The sequence below is a fragment of the Eleginops maclovinus genome, chromosome 11 (genome assembly GCF_036324505.1).
Source record: "Eleginops maclovinus isolate JMC-PN-2008 ecotype Puerto Natales chromosome 11, JC_Emac_rtc_rv5, whole genome shotgun sequence".
Taxonomy (NCBI): Eukaryota; Metazoa; Chordata; class Actinopteri; order Perciformes; family Eleginopidae; genus Eleginops; species Eleginops maclovinus.
This window is the reverse complement of record NC_086359.1, coordinates 25002613-25015845: the sequence shown is the minus strand read 5'-3', so window position 1 is coordinate 25015845 and position 13233 is coordinate 25002613. Positions and strand designations below refer to the sequence as shown.

General features: G+C 44.1%; 2 protein-coding genes across 2 annotated transcripts; both read right to left on the bottom strand.

The window, feature by feature from the left end:
* Nucleotides 1–4307: 4307 nt before the first annotated feature.
* LOC134871867 (uncharacterized) lies at nucleotides 4308–8585 on the bottom strand. The gene is made up of 2 exons (XM_063894850.1): nucleotides 7096–8585; nucleotides 4308–6737 (listed from the first exon to the last, which is right to left on the bottom strand). The coding sequence occupies exons 1-2, from the start codon at nucleotides 7490–7492 to the stop codon at nucleotides 4657–4659; spliced, it is 2478 nt and encodes an 825-aa protein (XP_063750920.1). The 5' UTR covers nucleotides 7493–8585; the 3' UTR covers nucleotides 4308–4656.
* Nucleotides 8586–11522: 2937 nt separating this feature from the next.
* On the bottom strand, nucleotides 11523–13181 carry LOC134871878 (protein FAM200A-like). The gene is made up of 2 exons (XM_063894880.1): nucleotides 12085–13181; nucleotides 11523–11946 (listed from the first exon to the last, which is right to left on the bottom strand). Exon 1 carries the CDS (start codon nucleotides 13117–13119, stop codon nucleotides 12088–12090), a length of 1032 nt encoding a protein of 343 aa, XP_063750950.1. The 5' UTR covers nucleotides 13120–13181; the 3' UTR covers nucleotides 11523–11946; nucleotides 12085–12087.
* Nucleotides 13182–13233: the final 52 nt, after the last annotated feature.

The window sequence follows — 13233 nt, the reverse complement described above, 5'->3', positions numbered from 1 at the left end:
AGTAACACCGCTTTCCGTTGTCACCCTGCCTCTCCAAATGCAAAACTGATATTAACAAATATGCAATAATGCAATAACAGCTGAAAAAGTGCTTAGGTGTGTGTTTTCTTTCATATTTACCATTCAATAACGCAATCACTGCTGTCTGTCCCATAGAATAACATGACAGCGCAGCGTTTGTTTGGAACTATTCACCCTATTCTCCATGGTTACAAGGGCGGAGCCATCTTGTTTATTTTGTGCTAGTACTTCCGGTGGAACAGCTGAGGCGTTCGCTAACATTAAAAGCAAGGGCAAAAAGAAGTCAGGTAAAATGACGAGTATAATTTGTGCAGTCCGTGATTGCCATAACAATTGGAGAAAAAGAAGATTGTCTCTTCAGCAAGAGTGTTTTACTCACGGGAAGAAGCGAATTGAATGCTGTGGCCCATCGTTTCATCTATATCCGCCTCCTAGCGTTGAGGAAGACCGGCGTCTTTGGCTGAGGGCACTTCACTTAAAAAAAACTCCAAAAAGACCCTATGTCTGTTTGTTTCATTTTGTGGATGGTAGACCTACTACCCAACACCCGTATCCCGAGAAATGGCTTGGGTATGAAGCTCCGGTGCGACGTCCGCGACGACAGCTTGTTAGGCAATCAGGTAAGTTCTCAGAACATACTTTGCCATAACGCGAGTTAGTAGCTGTGGTAACATTCTGTTATCGACTGCTTGTCAACACAGTTTTAAACGATTGTAGTTTAGGAGTAAATGTTTTCAAAATAGTGTTAACCTTAGTTAAGCCATGACAACACGGATACATCTTAGTTTTAACTGAGTCATTATTTTCATAGAGGCATCAACCAGCAATGCTGCTGAGGCTGAGCCTGAGCTCGAGCCGGAGGGTGATGGACATCGCGACATCGGAACGCAGTGGGAGGATCAATGCATGACCGATCACAACTATGCTGCAAGACCTTTACTTCACCAACCTCTGCTGTGTGACCAGGCAACCCAGTGCTCAGCGAGCACTGCAAAATATCAAGAGCTTGTGCGAAATGACAACCTGAGCCTACTTTACACTGGGTTGCATCTAGATGCTTTCACCTCTTTGGCTGATGACCTAACCCGTGATTTCTCTAACAGCTCTCATATTCATCCGTGGGATCAGGTCTTAATGACTCTCATGAAGCTTCGTCTGAACCTACTTCAACAAGACATCGCAGAGAGGTTTCAGGTGTCACAGCCCTTTGTCAGCAAGGTAATTTCTTTCTGGTTAGAGGTCATGGAGGAGAGGATGCGGCTTTACATCCCTTGGCTACCCAGGGAGACTATTAGGGCAACAATGCCACAGTGTTTCAAAGAGCATTATTCATTAACCACCTGTGTCATCGACTGCTCTGAAACGCCCCTTCAGAAGCCCGGAGCTAACCGGAACTAGCTGACCAGAAGATCATACACAAAGCGGAAGAAAAAAGCCGTTAAAAATGGGCAGGGCGTAATAGGGTGAATTGCGGCTTACATGAACCACGTGACTGCCCTGGCGGCACATCAAAGAGTGTCGCAACTCTTAGTATCTATAGCTCTGGGTGCTGTGTTTGCAGTCTGCTTACAGTAGAGCTGATGACGTCACATGCATCTTCAGAATTAGCAGAGGGTGGGATATACGCCAATCGCGAAAACATGCGAGAATTCCTGAGGAGAATAGTGTGGCCGTATGCTTAGAGCTAGCAACTCGATGTACCTGTTGCAGATCCTTTCTTTAATAGTGATGTGCCCACGATTACACCATCTATAGTTCACAAACACAGCCAGCCCTCCTCCTTTCCTCTTACCACTCTCTCTCGTCCGGACAGGACGAAAAAAAAGAAGAAGAAGAAAAGAAGAAGGAAACCATCCGGTGTAGCATTAGCAGAGTTGTGGACTCCTCACATGACTTGGACTCGAGTCAGACTCGAGTCATGAATTTGATGACTTGAGACTTGACTTGACAAAATCTAAAAGGACTTGCACTTTGACTTGGACTTTAACATCAGTGAGTCGCATTTGGACTTAACCTCTTTTGTCTCGAAAAGACTTGCTACTTTCCCCAAACCCAAACATTAAAAAGTATGTTGACATGGACTGCGCTTATCTGTCTTTGCACCAGTGTGCATCTGTGTGCGTAACGTGTGTGGCACGACATCCAATCAAATTAGATCCACGTTGTTTTGATCGGACAGCATCCAACCAATCAAAGTACTGGACAACCAATGAGGCGGAACAAACTATAAGGCCCAAGTAGGCAAAAATTATACCACGGGTAGTTTCGTTTGGATTTAAAAACTTTGAGGTTGTCAACAAAAAAAGAACTGCAGTCTGTAGAACATGCAGAACGAAGATAACAGACGGAGACGCGACAACTTACAACTTCGTTCGACATTTGAAGTTGCACAAAGAACGTTAAGTTTTGAATGAAAGCCAGCACTAGCTTATCAGATAATTGCTAGCTAGCTACATATCAATGGTAGCCTACTGTAAACGTCACCTTGGCTTACGAACACGCTAAACGGTATATCCTGTGGGTTCATTAATGGATAAGTTCACTATTTTGCACTTTGAGCCCCCTTTCTGGGTCGTCTTGGATGAAATAGAAATGTTGACGATTGGTCCATTCTCCAGCTTTTGGCTAATTTGGAATCACCCCCTACTGTGTTGGTTGTGTCTAACATATGTACAGTGGGGCAAAAAAGTATTTAGTCAGCCACCAATTGTGCAAGTTCTCCCATTTAAAAAGATGAGAGAGGCCTGTAATGTTCATCATAGGTATACCTCAACTATGAGAGACAAAATGAGAAAAAAAAATCCAGGAAATCACATTGTAGGATTTTTAATGAATTAATTGGTAAATTCCTCTGTAAAATAAGTATTTGGTCACCTACAAACAAGCAAGATTTCTGGCTCTCACAGACCTGTAACTTCTTCTTTAAGAGGCTCCTCTGTCCTCCACTCGTTACCTGTATTAATGGCACCTTTTTGAACTTGTTATCAGTATAAAAGACACCTGTCCACAACCTCAAACAGTCATACTCCAAACTCCACTATGGCCAAGACCAAAGAGCTGTCAAAGGAGACCAGAGACAAAATTGTAGACCTGCACCAGGCTGGCAAAACTGAATCTGCAATAGGTAAGCAGCTTGGTGTGAAGAAATCAACTGTGGGAGCAATTATTCGAAAATGGAAGACATACAAGACCACTGCTAATCTCCCTCGATCTGGGGCTCCACGCAAGATCTCACCCCGTGGGGTCAAAATGATCACAAGAACGGTGAGCAAAAATCCCAGAACCACACGGGGGGACCTAGTGAATGACCTGCAGAGAGCTGGGACCAAAGTAACAGAGGCTACCATCAGTAACACACTACGCCGCCAGGGACTTAAATCCTGCAGTTCCAGACGTGTCTCCCTGCTTAAGCCAGTACATGTCCAGGCCCGTCTGAAGTTTGCTAGAGGGCATTTGGATGATCCAGAAGAGGATTGGGAGAATGTCATATGGTCAGATGAAACCAAAATCGAACTTTTTGGTAAAAACTCAACTCGTCGTGTTTGGAGGAGAAAGAATGCAGAGTTGCATCCAAAGAACACCATACCTACTGTGAAGCATGGGGGTGGAAACATCATGCTTTGGGGCTGTTTTTCTGCAAAGGGACCAGGACGACTGATCCGTGTAAAGGTAAGAGTGAATGGGGCCATGTATCGTGAGATTTTGAGTGAAAACCTCCTTCCATCAGCAAGGGCACTGAAGATGAAGCGTGGCTGGGTCTTTCAGCATGACAATGATCCCAAACACACCGCCAGGGCAACGAAGGAGTGGCTTCGTAAGAAGCATTTCAAGGTCCTGGCGTGGCCTAGCCAGTCTCCAGATCTCAACCCCATAGAAAATCTTTGGAGGGAGTTGAAAGTCCGTGTTGCCCAGCGACAGCCCCAAAACATCACTGCTTTAGAGGAGATCTGCATGGAGGAATGGGCCAAAATACCAGCAACAGTGTGTGAAAACCTTGTGAAGACTTACAGAAAACGTTTGACCTCTGTCATTGCCAACAAAGGGTATATAACAAAGTATTGAGATGAACTTTTGTTATTGACCAAATACTTATTTTCCACAATCATTTGAAAATAAATTCATTAAAAATCCTACAATGTGATTTCCTGGATTTTCTTTTCTCATTCTGTCTCTCATAGTTGAGGTATACCTATGATAAAAATTACAGGCCTCTCTCATCTTTTTAAATGGGAGAACTTGCACAATTGGTGACTGACTAAATACTTTTTTGCCCCACTGTATATATAGTTCCCTATTCCTTTTCCTATCACCCTGCTGCTATAACATGTGCAATTCCCTTACAGGATTAATAAAAGTTATCTTATCTTATCAGAAGCCAGAGACTTTACATGCTCTGAGATGCAATCTAGGTCATATTAGGACATGTTTTTCGTGTATAATTTCTCCTTTTCCCTGTACTGTTGCACACAATTAAACACCAACATACACAACAAAAATATTTTTATTAACCGAACAGAATTCATCATGAAACAATACTGAACAATAACACATGAAAAACCTTTACACAGCCTTTTTTTAGAACAGAGTTCAACTCAAGGGAACCTTTGGCTGTGACATGACCATCTCATCAACCTCTCACTTTAGATGGTCATAGGTTGCTGACTTGGCCTTGGCAAGAGTTGTCTTGGAGTACGCCTGCTTGTAGCAGACAGACCCCTTTGCCACCATGAATTGTTTGTGGGTAATGAGGTTACTCAGGGTCTCCATTCCCATACTAGGTCTGAACTCCGTTCTGTTTTTTGTGACAAGACTGAAGATGCGTTCGCAGTCTGCATTGGAATGGAAGATGCAGAGGATAGCCAGCATTACCTTGCAGAGTAAAGGGTACTTGAGATGGCCATTTCCATCCTTCAGCTGACTCATCAGGTGCCACTGTGTGTCTGGTCTGTCACAGCTGGTGATGCTTTCTGGCAGAGCATCGGTTTGGTAGGTCATGAATTGACCCTCAAGCTTGTCCATCTCCTCAGCACTCATCTTCAAGCAGGGGAATCTGCCTGTGAAGTACCTCACAGAATTGAAGTCTGCGCTGTCCCGTGCAGACATGTCAGCCACAGAAGCATTCCTTATCACTGGGTCATCATAGGGAAACTTCTTCACCATGTACTCAACAGCCTTCATGTAGAATGCCCGCACAGCGCTGAAGACCTGGGCAAGCTGCAGCTCCTCAAGCTCAGGGTGATCTCTTATGAAGTCTCTGGTGTTTTGCCCAATGAACAAGGTCTCATTGCTCTTCTGGTTGCTTGGTTCCCTGAATGGTACCTGGTGAACCTTAGCAGCTGCATTGATCACCTGAGGCTTCACAAATCGGTTCAAGAGATTCTTCAGCTGTGTGGTCAAAGTCCTGTGTAGTATTTGTATGCAGGGTTTGTCTAGCTGCAGCAGAGTGTTGGCCTCATCAAATATCGGCAGGACCGCACTTAGAAAGTAGCAGTAAAGATGGAATGTTGGGTCCTGCAGATGTTGACATGCCCTCTGCACTCTCTGTTGTGCCCCTGTCTTGGGCTGAGTGGCTCCAGTGCTAGATGTATTGGGCTGAGTGGGTGCAGTGCTAGATGTCTTGGGCTGAGTGGGTGCAGTGCTAGATGTTTTGGGCTGAGTGGGTGCAGTGCTAGATGTCTTGGGCTGAGTGTGTGCAGCGCTAGATGTCTTGGGCTGAGTGGGTGCAGTGCTAGATGTCTTGGGCCGAGTGGGTGCAGCGCTAGATGTGTTGGGCTTTGCCGTTGCAGTCTTGGGCTGTGTGGTTGCAGCTGCTGGTGTTTTCTTTCCCTGACAGAATTTGGCTAGGTTTTGTTGGCGAAAGAGATAGCCTGCCAAATCAAACTGAGAATTGTCCTTGCTGCCGCTACTGTGGGTTGATGTGTCCTTGCTAACACTGTGGGTGGACTTGTCCTTGCTGCTGCTCTGCGTGGTCTTGTCCTTGCTGCTGCTCTGCGTGGTCTTGTCCTTGCTGCTGCTCTGCGTGGTCTTGTCCTTGCTGCTGTGCCCAGACTGTTCTGACTCAAAGTATTGCAGCAATGCAGGCCACTGCTGCAACAACCTGGCGATGCATTTATCTAAAGAGAGCCACCTCGTACTTACATGTTTAACAATCTTTCTCATTTCCACTCCACACAGATCCTGAAATTTCTTCAGTCCCTGTTTCCTCTTGCTGGATTTGTCTAGGTAGAAGTATATGTCCACCAGCAGCTCTTCAATGGACACTGGAAGCTGAGCAGCAGCTTTTTCTGCAGCTAGATGAATTAGATGGCACGGGCATCCCAGCACATATACTGCACTGTTTTTTTTGTTGATGTAGCCTGCCGTGCCAGCTTTGAGTCCCTGCATCACCATGGCATTATCTGCCCCAAAACTCATGCAGTTGTCCCAGGATATGCTACGTTTCTCAAGTTCATTGTCAATGAGTTTGAATATGTTCTGCCCAGTAGATGCCTCATGACACTCTGGCAAAGATAGGAGTACTGTCAGAACACGCCCAAGTCCTCGATCAAAGTACTTCACAACAAGAGGATACAGCTTACAGTCTCCATAGTCAGTGCTCCCATCCGTGGCTAGGGAGTATGGAGCTGTCCTCATTGCCTCCGTGATCACAGACGCATCCTCCTTGGCAAGAGCTCCAACAATGGCGCTGCTCTTTGTGCGACCAGACCCATACTTTCCTGCAATTGCAATCACAAAAATATTGCATTGTATTATCATGATTATACTCTAGATTACACAGAATTGCAGAATTACAATCATGATATTAATCCTCTGTAGAGTAAGTTGGCCTAGGCTATTTTTTTTTCACCTTTACATAAAATGAAAAATGTTTATTAGAATGATACAGTATCAGTAGGCTATAAATTAGCAATGATTAATTTGCAAGATTTAAATCAGATTATCAACCAGGGCAGTACTGTAACTGTTTTATATAGTCTGTACAGATTGTAGAGTGTATTGTGACAGTATACAGATATAAATCTATGCCTATGAATGCTTGAGATGAATTGAGGCTATTTGTCATTTGAGCCTTACCAGCGATTTTCGAGTCCGGAAACATCTTTTTCACCAGTGGCCCGATGTGGTCGGCCACCGCGATCGGGATGTTGTGTTCCACCAGAAAGTCCACGGCGAGCACTTCGGCATTTATGACACTGGTGTCACTGTCAACCGTAAAGAAGCCCGCGATGGGCCTTGTAGCTTCCACTGCCGCCTTGTATGACGTGTGTTTAGCAGTCCTGATGTGCTTTTCAACGTCGTGTCGGCCCCCATGCCTCACGCTAAAATCTGTCTTACACAACATACAGTAAGCGTGGAAGTCGTCCAGCTTCGACCGGGTGATGGTCGGCCATTCTGCGTTATATTCTAGCTTGAAGCGCTGTTCAGAAATTCGCCGCTTTTTCAGCGGAGGACAAGTACGTTCACCATCCATTTTTGATAGACTTCAACTGACAGCTCGCTCCGCGATTTCGCGGGCATAGTGTATTCACGAATTATCATTGGTCCATTAGAAATTAAGATAATAAAAACACAACACATATGTTAAATTATATAATGAAAAAAACCCAGATATTAATATGTTCTACTTATCTGTGCTATAAATGTAATTTTTGTATGATTCCAATGATCTTAAATAATTTTATAACCAAAATAGCTGAATTTGCTCGTGACCTGAGCAGAGGAGACAAGCGGGGTAAGGCAAAGAGCGGCGCCTCACGTCAGATTGAGCAATCCCTCACAAAGCGGAGCTAGTGAGAAATTAGCACCTCCTGTATAATGCCTCCCTGCTCTGTAACAAAGATGCAAGTGAGGAAATATTCCCTCCTGTATAATGCCTCCCTGCTGTGTTACAAAGATGCTTGATGGATTTTACCCCGATATATATATGTAACAGTATGTAACCATAATGATTTACCCCGATGAATCTGCCACAAAATACAACAATGCAAATGCAGACGAATGGAAAGCCACCAGTACGTTTAATTATTAGCCAAGATTACATTGATATCCGAGTGTTTCCGAGGGGATTGTTTAATGTCTGTCATCCATTTAACATCATACAACGTCGTTGTGATCACTTTGAACCCAACGATCTTTTTTTTTTATGTATTGGTGAGCTGAGTTTGAGAAATTAAACTGTGCAGCTAAAGTTGTGTTTTTTGGTTGCTATAGTTATCTAGTTGCTATGCTAGCTAGCTCAAGAGACTTAAATAACCTAAACGATTTAAATGGAAGCGTTCAATTCGCATGTAATGATAGCTAGTTATCGAGCTGATGTTATAGTTTCCCCGATTTAACTCATTGTATTTTAATGGGTAAAGGTAAAAATCCTCAGGGTGCCTGTGCATCTTCGCATGAAATAATATATTAGCCTACCAGTTATTAACACGAGTTCTCTAGCTACCAACTGCCAACTCGTTGTACCTATCATAGGTGTGTGTGAAGAATGCTGAGATAAAATATGAAAAACAACCAGTAGTCAATGTGCAAGCTGCCAATTGAATTATGTTTTAATAAACTCTATTGGCTTCACATATTTTTCACATATCTGACTCTGAAAGCCAGCTACGAGCTCACCGCACGGCACTGGTCTACATGAATAGAATTCTTCATCAACAGCGGGAGCCAAAACAGCATAGCATCCTGGTAACAGTAGTGAGGGTATTACAAAAAAGAAGTACAGCCGATCCTATTGGCTCTTTGTCAACGCAAGGGACGAATCACAAAACGGCTTATATGTGAGCTTTAGGGCTGGTTGGATGTCAACACAGGCACGAGGCTGCCAGCTACACGATTCATTTTTCGATTTGTTGGGTAATGCGTAGGATATTCAAGTCAAGCGTAGCGGCGTAATTAGGGCCTGGAAATCGTATCTGCTACGCCAAAATCGTGTATGTTGGCAGCTCTGCCTGCCTGTTGACGAACGTTATTACATCTTTGAACTTTGTCCGGCGATCTTGTCTTTTTTGAATGTCTATGGCGACACTCCTGAATCTCTCTCTCAGCCTGTAGGGAAGCTTTGCTATGATTGTGCGCATGTTAGCAGCATTTTCCATCTCATCTAAGTACTCGAGGTCTGACATTGCATTACTGCAGCTTGTGAGAAAGAGGGCGTATGATTCGAGTGCCTTGGTGTCATCTGTTTTTATGGTAGGCCAGTTTAAAGCCTTGTCAAGGTAAGCCATGGATATCTTGTATTTATCACCAAAGCGTTCTTTCAGAAGTCTCTTGGCTTCAGGATAGCCCTGTTCTGGGTCCATGTGAAAGCAACTGCGCACTAAGTCATTAGGCTGTCCATTTGTGTGTTGCTCTAAATAGTACAGACGGTCTTTGCTATTTTCAGTCTTACTCTCTACGCCATGTTCAAACGCCCTCATGAAGAGACGATATTCTACTGGATCTCCCTTGAAAACAGGAATGCTCTGTGGTGGCAATGTAGAGAGCTTCTGTTGCTTTGCTTCGGTGATGTCATTTTGGCGTTGCATGATGGTAACAAGGTTATCTGTATTCACAGAATTGTCCACTGAGTATACAGGAGCTTGTATCACATTGTCACCTGCATCTCTTCTTATTGTGTGGCTATGCTGACCGCCACTGTTGGCTACATCACTCTTAATGCGCCTGACATCATGCTTCACTGGAGTAGATGTAAGAACATCCACCCTACTTCCTTTGGTTCTGCCTGACGCTTCTGAACCTTCATATTTTCTTAAGACTTCCAATTGCGCATCAGCCGCGGCGAGCCCGGCTTGTAGCTCTAACTCTTCCTTTTCAGCCTTGAGCTGTAGTTCGTGTTCTTCTAAAGCCTGTTTTCTTTTCAATGTAGCTGACTTGGCTAACAGAGCGGCTCTTTCCAACTCTACCTTTAATCGATCAGACCCGCCCACTCATCGCCCTTCTCCGTCCGTTCCCCACCACACACACAGGCCGAGTCCGACTCTCTGGGGCTAAACTGGCTGAAACTATACAACATCGTCTTCAACATACAAATCTATCTGTTTTTCGTTGGTATATGACCATAATCCTTTCAAGGATGTCCGAAAATCTATAGATTACTGTCAAATTAAGTTAACTTTCTAACGTTAGCGGCTAAGCTATCGCTACCGTCATTTTAATGAGTTCGCTAGCTAATATTAAGTTAATATTCACTTACCGAAAAAACTGCACAGAGCTCCCCTGAGATGGCCTGTTAGTACAATCAACAGCACAACACGACATGACTGTCAATATATAAATGTAAAGTAATAACAGCAAATAAAACAAATATGAGTTGCCTGACAAAAGAACACCACTACAGCCGAGCCTACAGCTACTCTGAATGAAATGAAATGTTGAAGGAGGTTGCAAGCGGCTGCACTGTCAATCAAAGTGTAACCACGCCCCTTTTATATTTATTAAAATAACATTAAAGAAAATAATTTCTCGGGAAAAAGAAAAATGGTGTGATGTGAAGCACCTTGAAAGCTATTTTTTCGAATAAAAAGTTGTGGATGCAAAATTTGTTTTAGGTGAGAAAAGTGACATAGAAAGTTGGTTACTTGCCCATTGAAAATACATGGGAATGGGCGGAGCTACGCATTGTACTGCAGCCAGCCACCAGGGGGCTCTGGACTAGCGCTTGCTTCACTTTTAACGGACGAACCTCTGTCCATCAATATATACAGTCTATGGTACCAAATCATATAAAACATGAATTCTAGTATGCTTTTAACGTTTTTAACCATTATATGACCTTCAAAATGAAATTATATATCTTTTTAACACATTTTAGTCATGTTAACTGTAGTTATCACTATGAACTGTTCTTTCGCCTCTACACTATACTTATTCTAATAATATTCCACACCTCTCACACTTATTGTACGTATTACATCATGCTTTATATTTTTCTTTTTTTTATATTTAGTTTTTGTTAATATTTTCTGTTAAAAAAAATATTGTATTGTAACTATATTGCCTTGTTTTTATGCTGCTGCAACAAAAAAAAATCCAAATTGGGATCAATAGGAGAGGGGGGAGGAGAGGTCAAGACTCTTATGCCCGGTGCGGAACCTTAGAGCTTATGTCCAGACTACCGCAAGCATATGGCAGTCTGAGCAGCTCTTTCTCTGTCACAGTCGTCCTAGAAAGGGCCTAGGTCTCTCAAAGCAGCGCCTATCCCACTGGATCATAGATGTCATTGCCCAGGCATAAAAGGCGATTGACCGTCACTTACCATCCGGAGTAAAGTGCCACTCTACCAGGAGTGTTTCCACGTCATAGGCGACCTTGATAGGTGTGCCCCTGGAGGACATATGTGCCACGGCCACATGGGCATCCCCCAGCACATTCGCCAGATACTACGGAGTGAATGTTGCCGCCCCGCACCCTTTGGGTGTGGTCCTACTGCAGAGTCCACCTAGTCCGTACCTATAAGGTGGGTACTCAGGTTTCCTCGTGACTCTGTTGATATAAGTCAGGGGTTTTCAACTGGTTTTGTCCCAGGGACCACCATTCGGACTAGAAAGCAATCCGCGGCCCACTGATGTGCCTGCGCGTGCGCGTGTGTATTTGGTGTTACATGCATAGCTCAATGCATGAAACATGAAAGAGAGGCCACGCAGATTTTATAATAATAAAAGTAGATTTATTAAATTAAATTAAATTAAAGATTATTTTAAAGAAAGAATAAAGAATAATAAAGTGTTGTGCAATTCAGTATTGGGAAAAGTAACTAAAAATGTCATGCAAAGTCAGTCTAGGTGTGTGACAAAACAACAACGGAGAACAAAAATCCAACAACACCGGAGAACCAAAATCCAACAAATGAAGACCAAGGCAGCCTCAACTGCTGGCTGGTCAGGGCTTTTATAACCCAGCCAGGACAGACCTGTCACCAATCACCTGCTGTAGAGACAGAGAGATTGAGAAAAGCAGAGAGAGATTGAGAAAAGCAGGGAGAGAGAACAGGCTTACCATTAACACAGGGCGGGGCCTAAACCCGCCAGGGTCGTAACAGTGAAAACATGGGAGAATTAGGCCTACCTGTCAGTGTGATATCTGGGCGTGGTGAAGTCCACACAGCCTGTCTATTCGTGGCGAAATGGTAGACAGAGACAGTCTCATGTCATTCTCTGGATCAAGCCTAGCCCTGTACTTATTCTTTAAGTACGCCAGTGTAGAAAAACCACTCTCACACAGGTATGTGGTTGGAAAGGGCAAAAGACACCTCATTGCTTTTGCAGCAAGCTGTGGAAATTCTGTCTGGCAACTTATCCAGAATTTAACAAGGGGCTGTGTGTCGTACATATGCCTCCTGACAGAGTCTGTGGACATCTCAATCAGCTTATCCTCTTCCACAGCCGTCAGACTTGACCCTACTGATGCATCGTCACTGAATGGGAGCAGGATCCACTTGCTGTCACGGCGCCACTCTTCCGAATCAGTGAAGTACTTTGCGAATTGACGCACAAGCTTCCTCAAATGCTCACATATAGTGTCGTTGATGTCAGTGCTGTCAGGGTATTCCTCAACTGAAGGAAACATCGCCAAGTTATTGCTCTCCACTCGTTCGATCCACTTTGACATTTTTTTCACAAATGCGTCGAGCTTCTCGTAGAGCTGCATGACATTTGCATCTCTCCCTTGCATGGAGCTGTTCAACTTGTTCAGCTCTGCAAAAACATCTGTGAGGTACGCCAGCTTAGTTAACCAGTAACTATCGTTGAAATTGGAAGCCAGATCAGAATGCTTCTCGCACAAGAACTCGTAGATAGCTCCGCGTAGTTCAAACACACGGGCGAGCACAGCGCCGCGAGACAGCCAACGCACCTCTGAATGATAAAGGAGAGAGCTGTGTTCACTTCCCAAGTCATGGCATAGGGATGAAAACAGGCGTGTATTCAATGCGTTTCGTTTTATGAAGTTGACCGTCTTGACAACGACATCAAACACACCACTGAGCTCAACACTGAGATCTTTGGAGGCGAGAGCCTCTCTATGAATCAGGCAGTGTGTCCAAATTACCCCCGGAGCCACCCTCCTTACATGCGCAAACAGTCCAGTCTTGCTGCCACTCATGGCTCGGGCCCCATCGCTGCATAATGCAACGCACCTCTGCCACGAGATATTGTGCTCCGTGAAAAAAAAAAAGCCCGTGTTTAAATATTTCTACACCGTAGTTTGCCCGGGGGT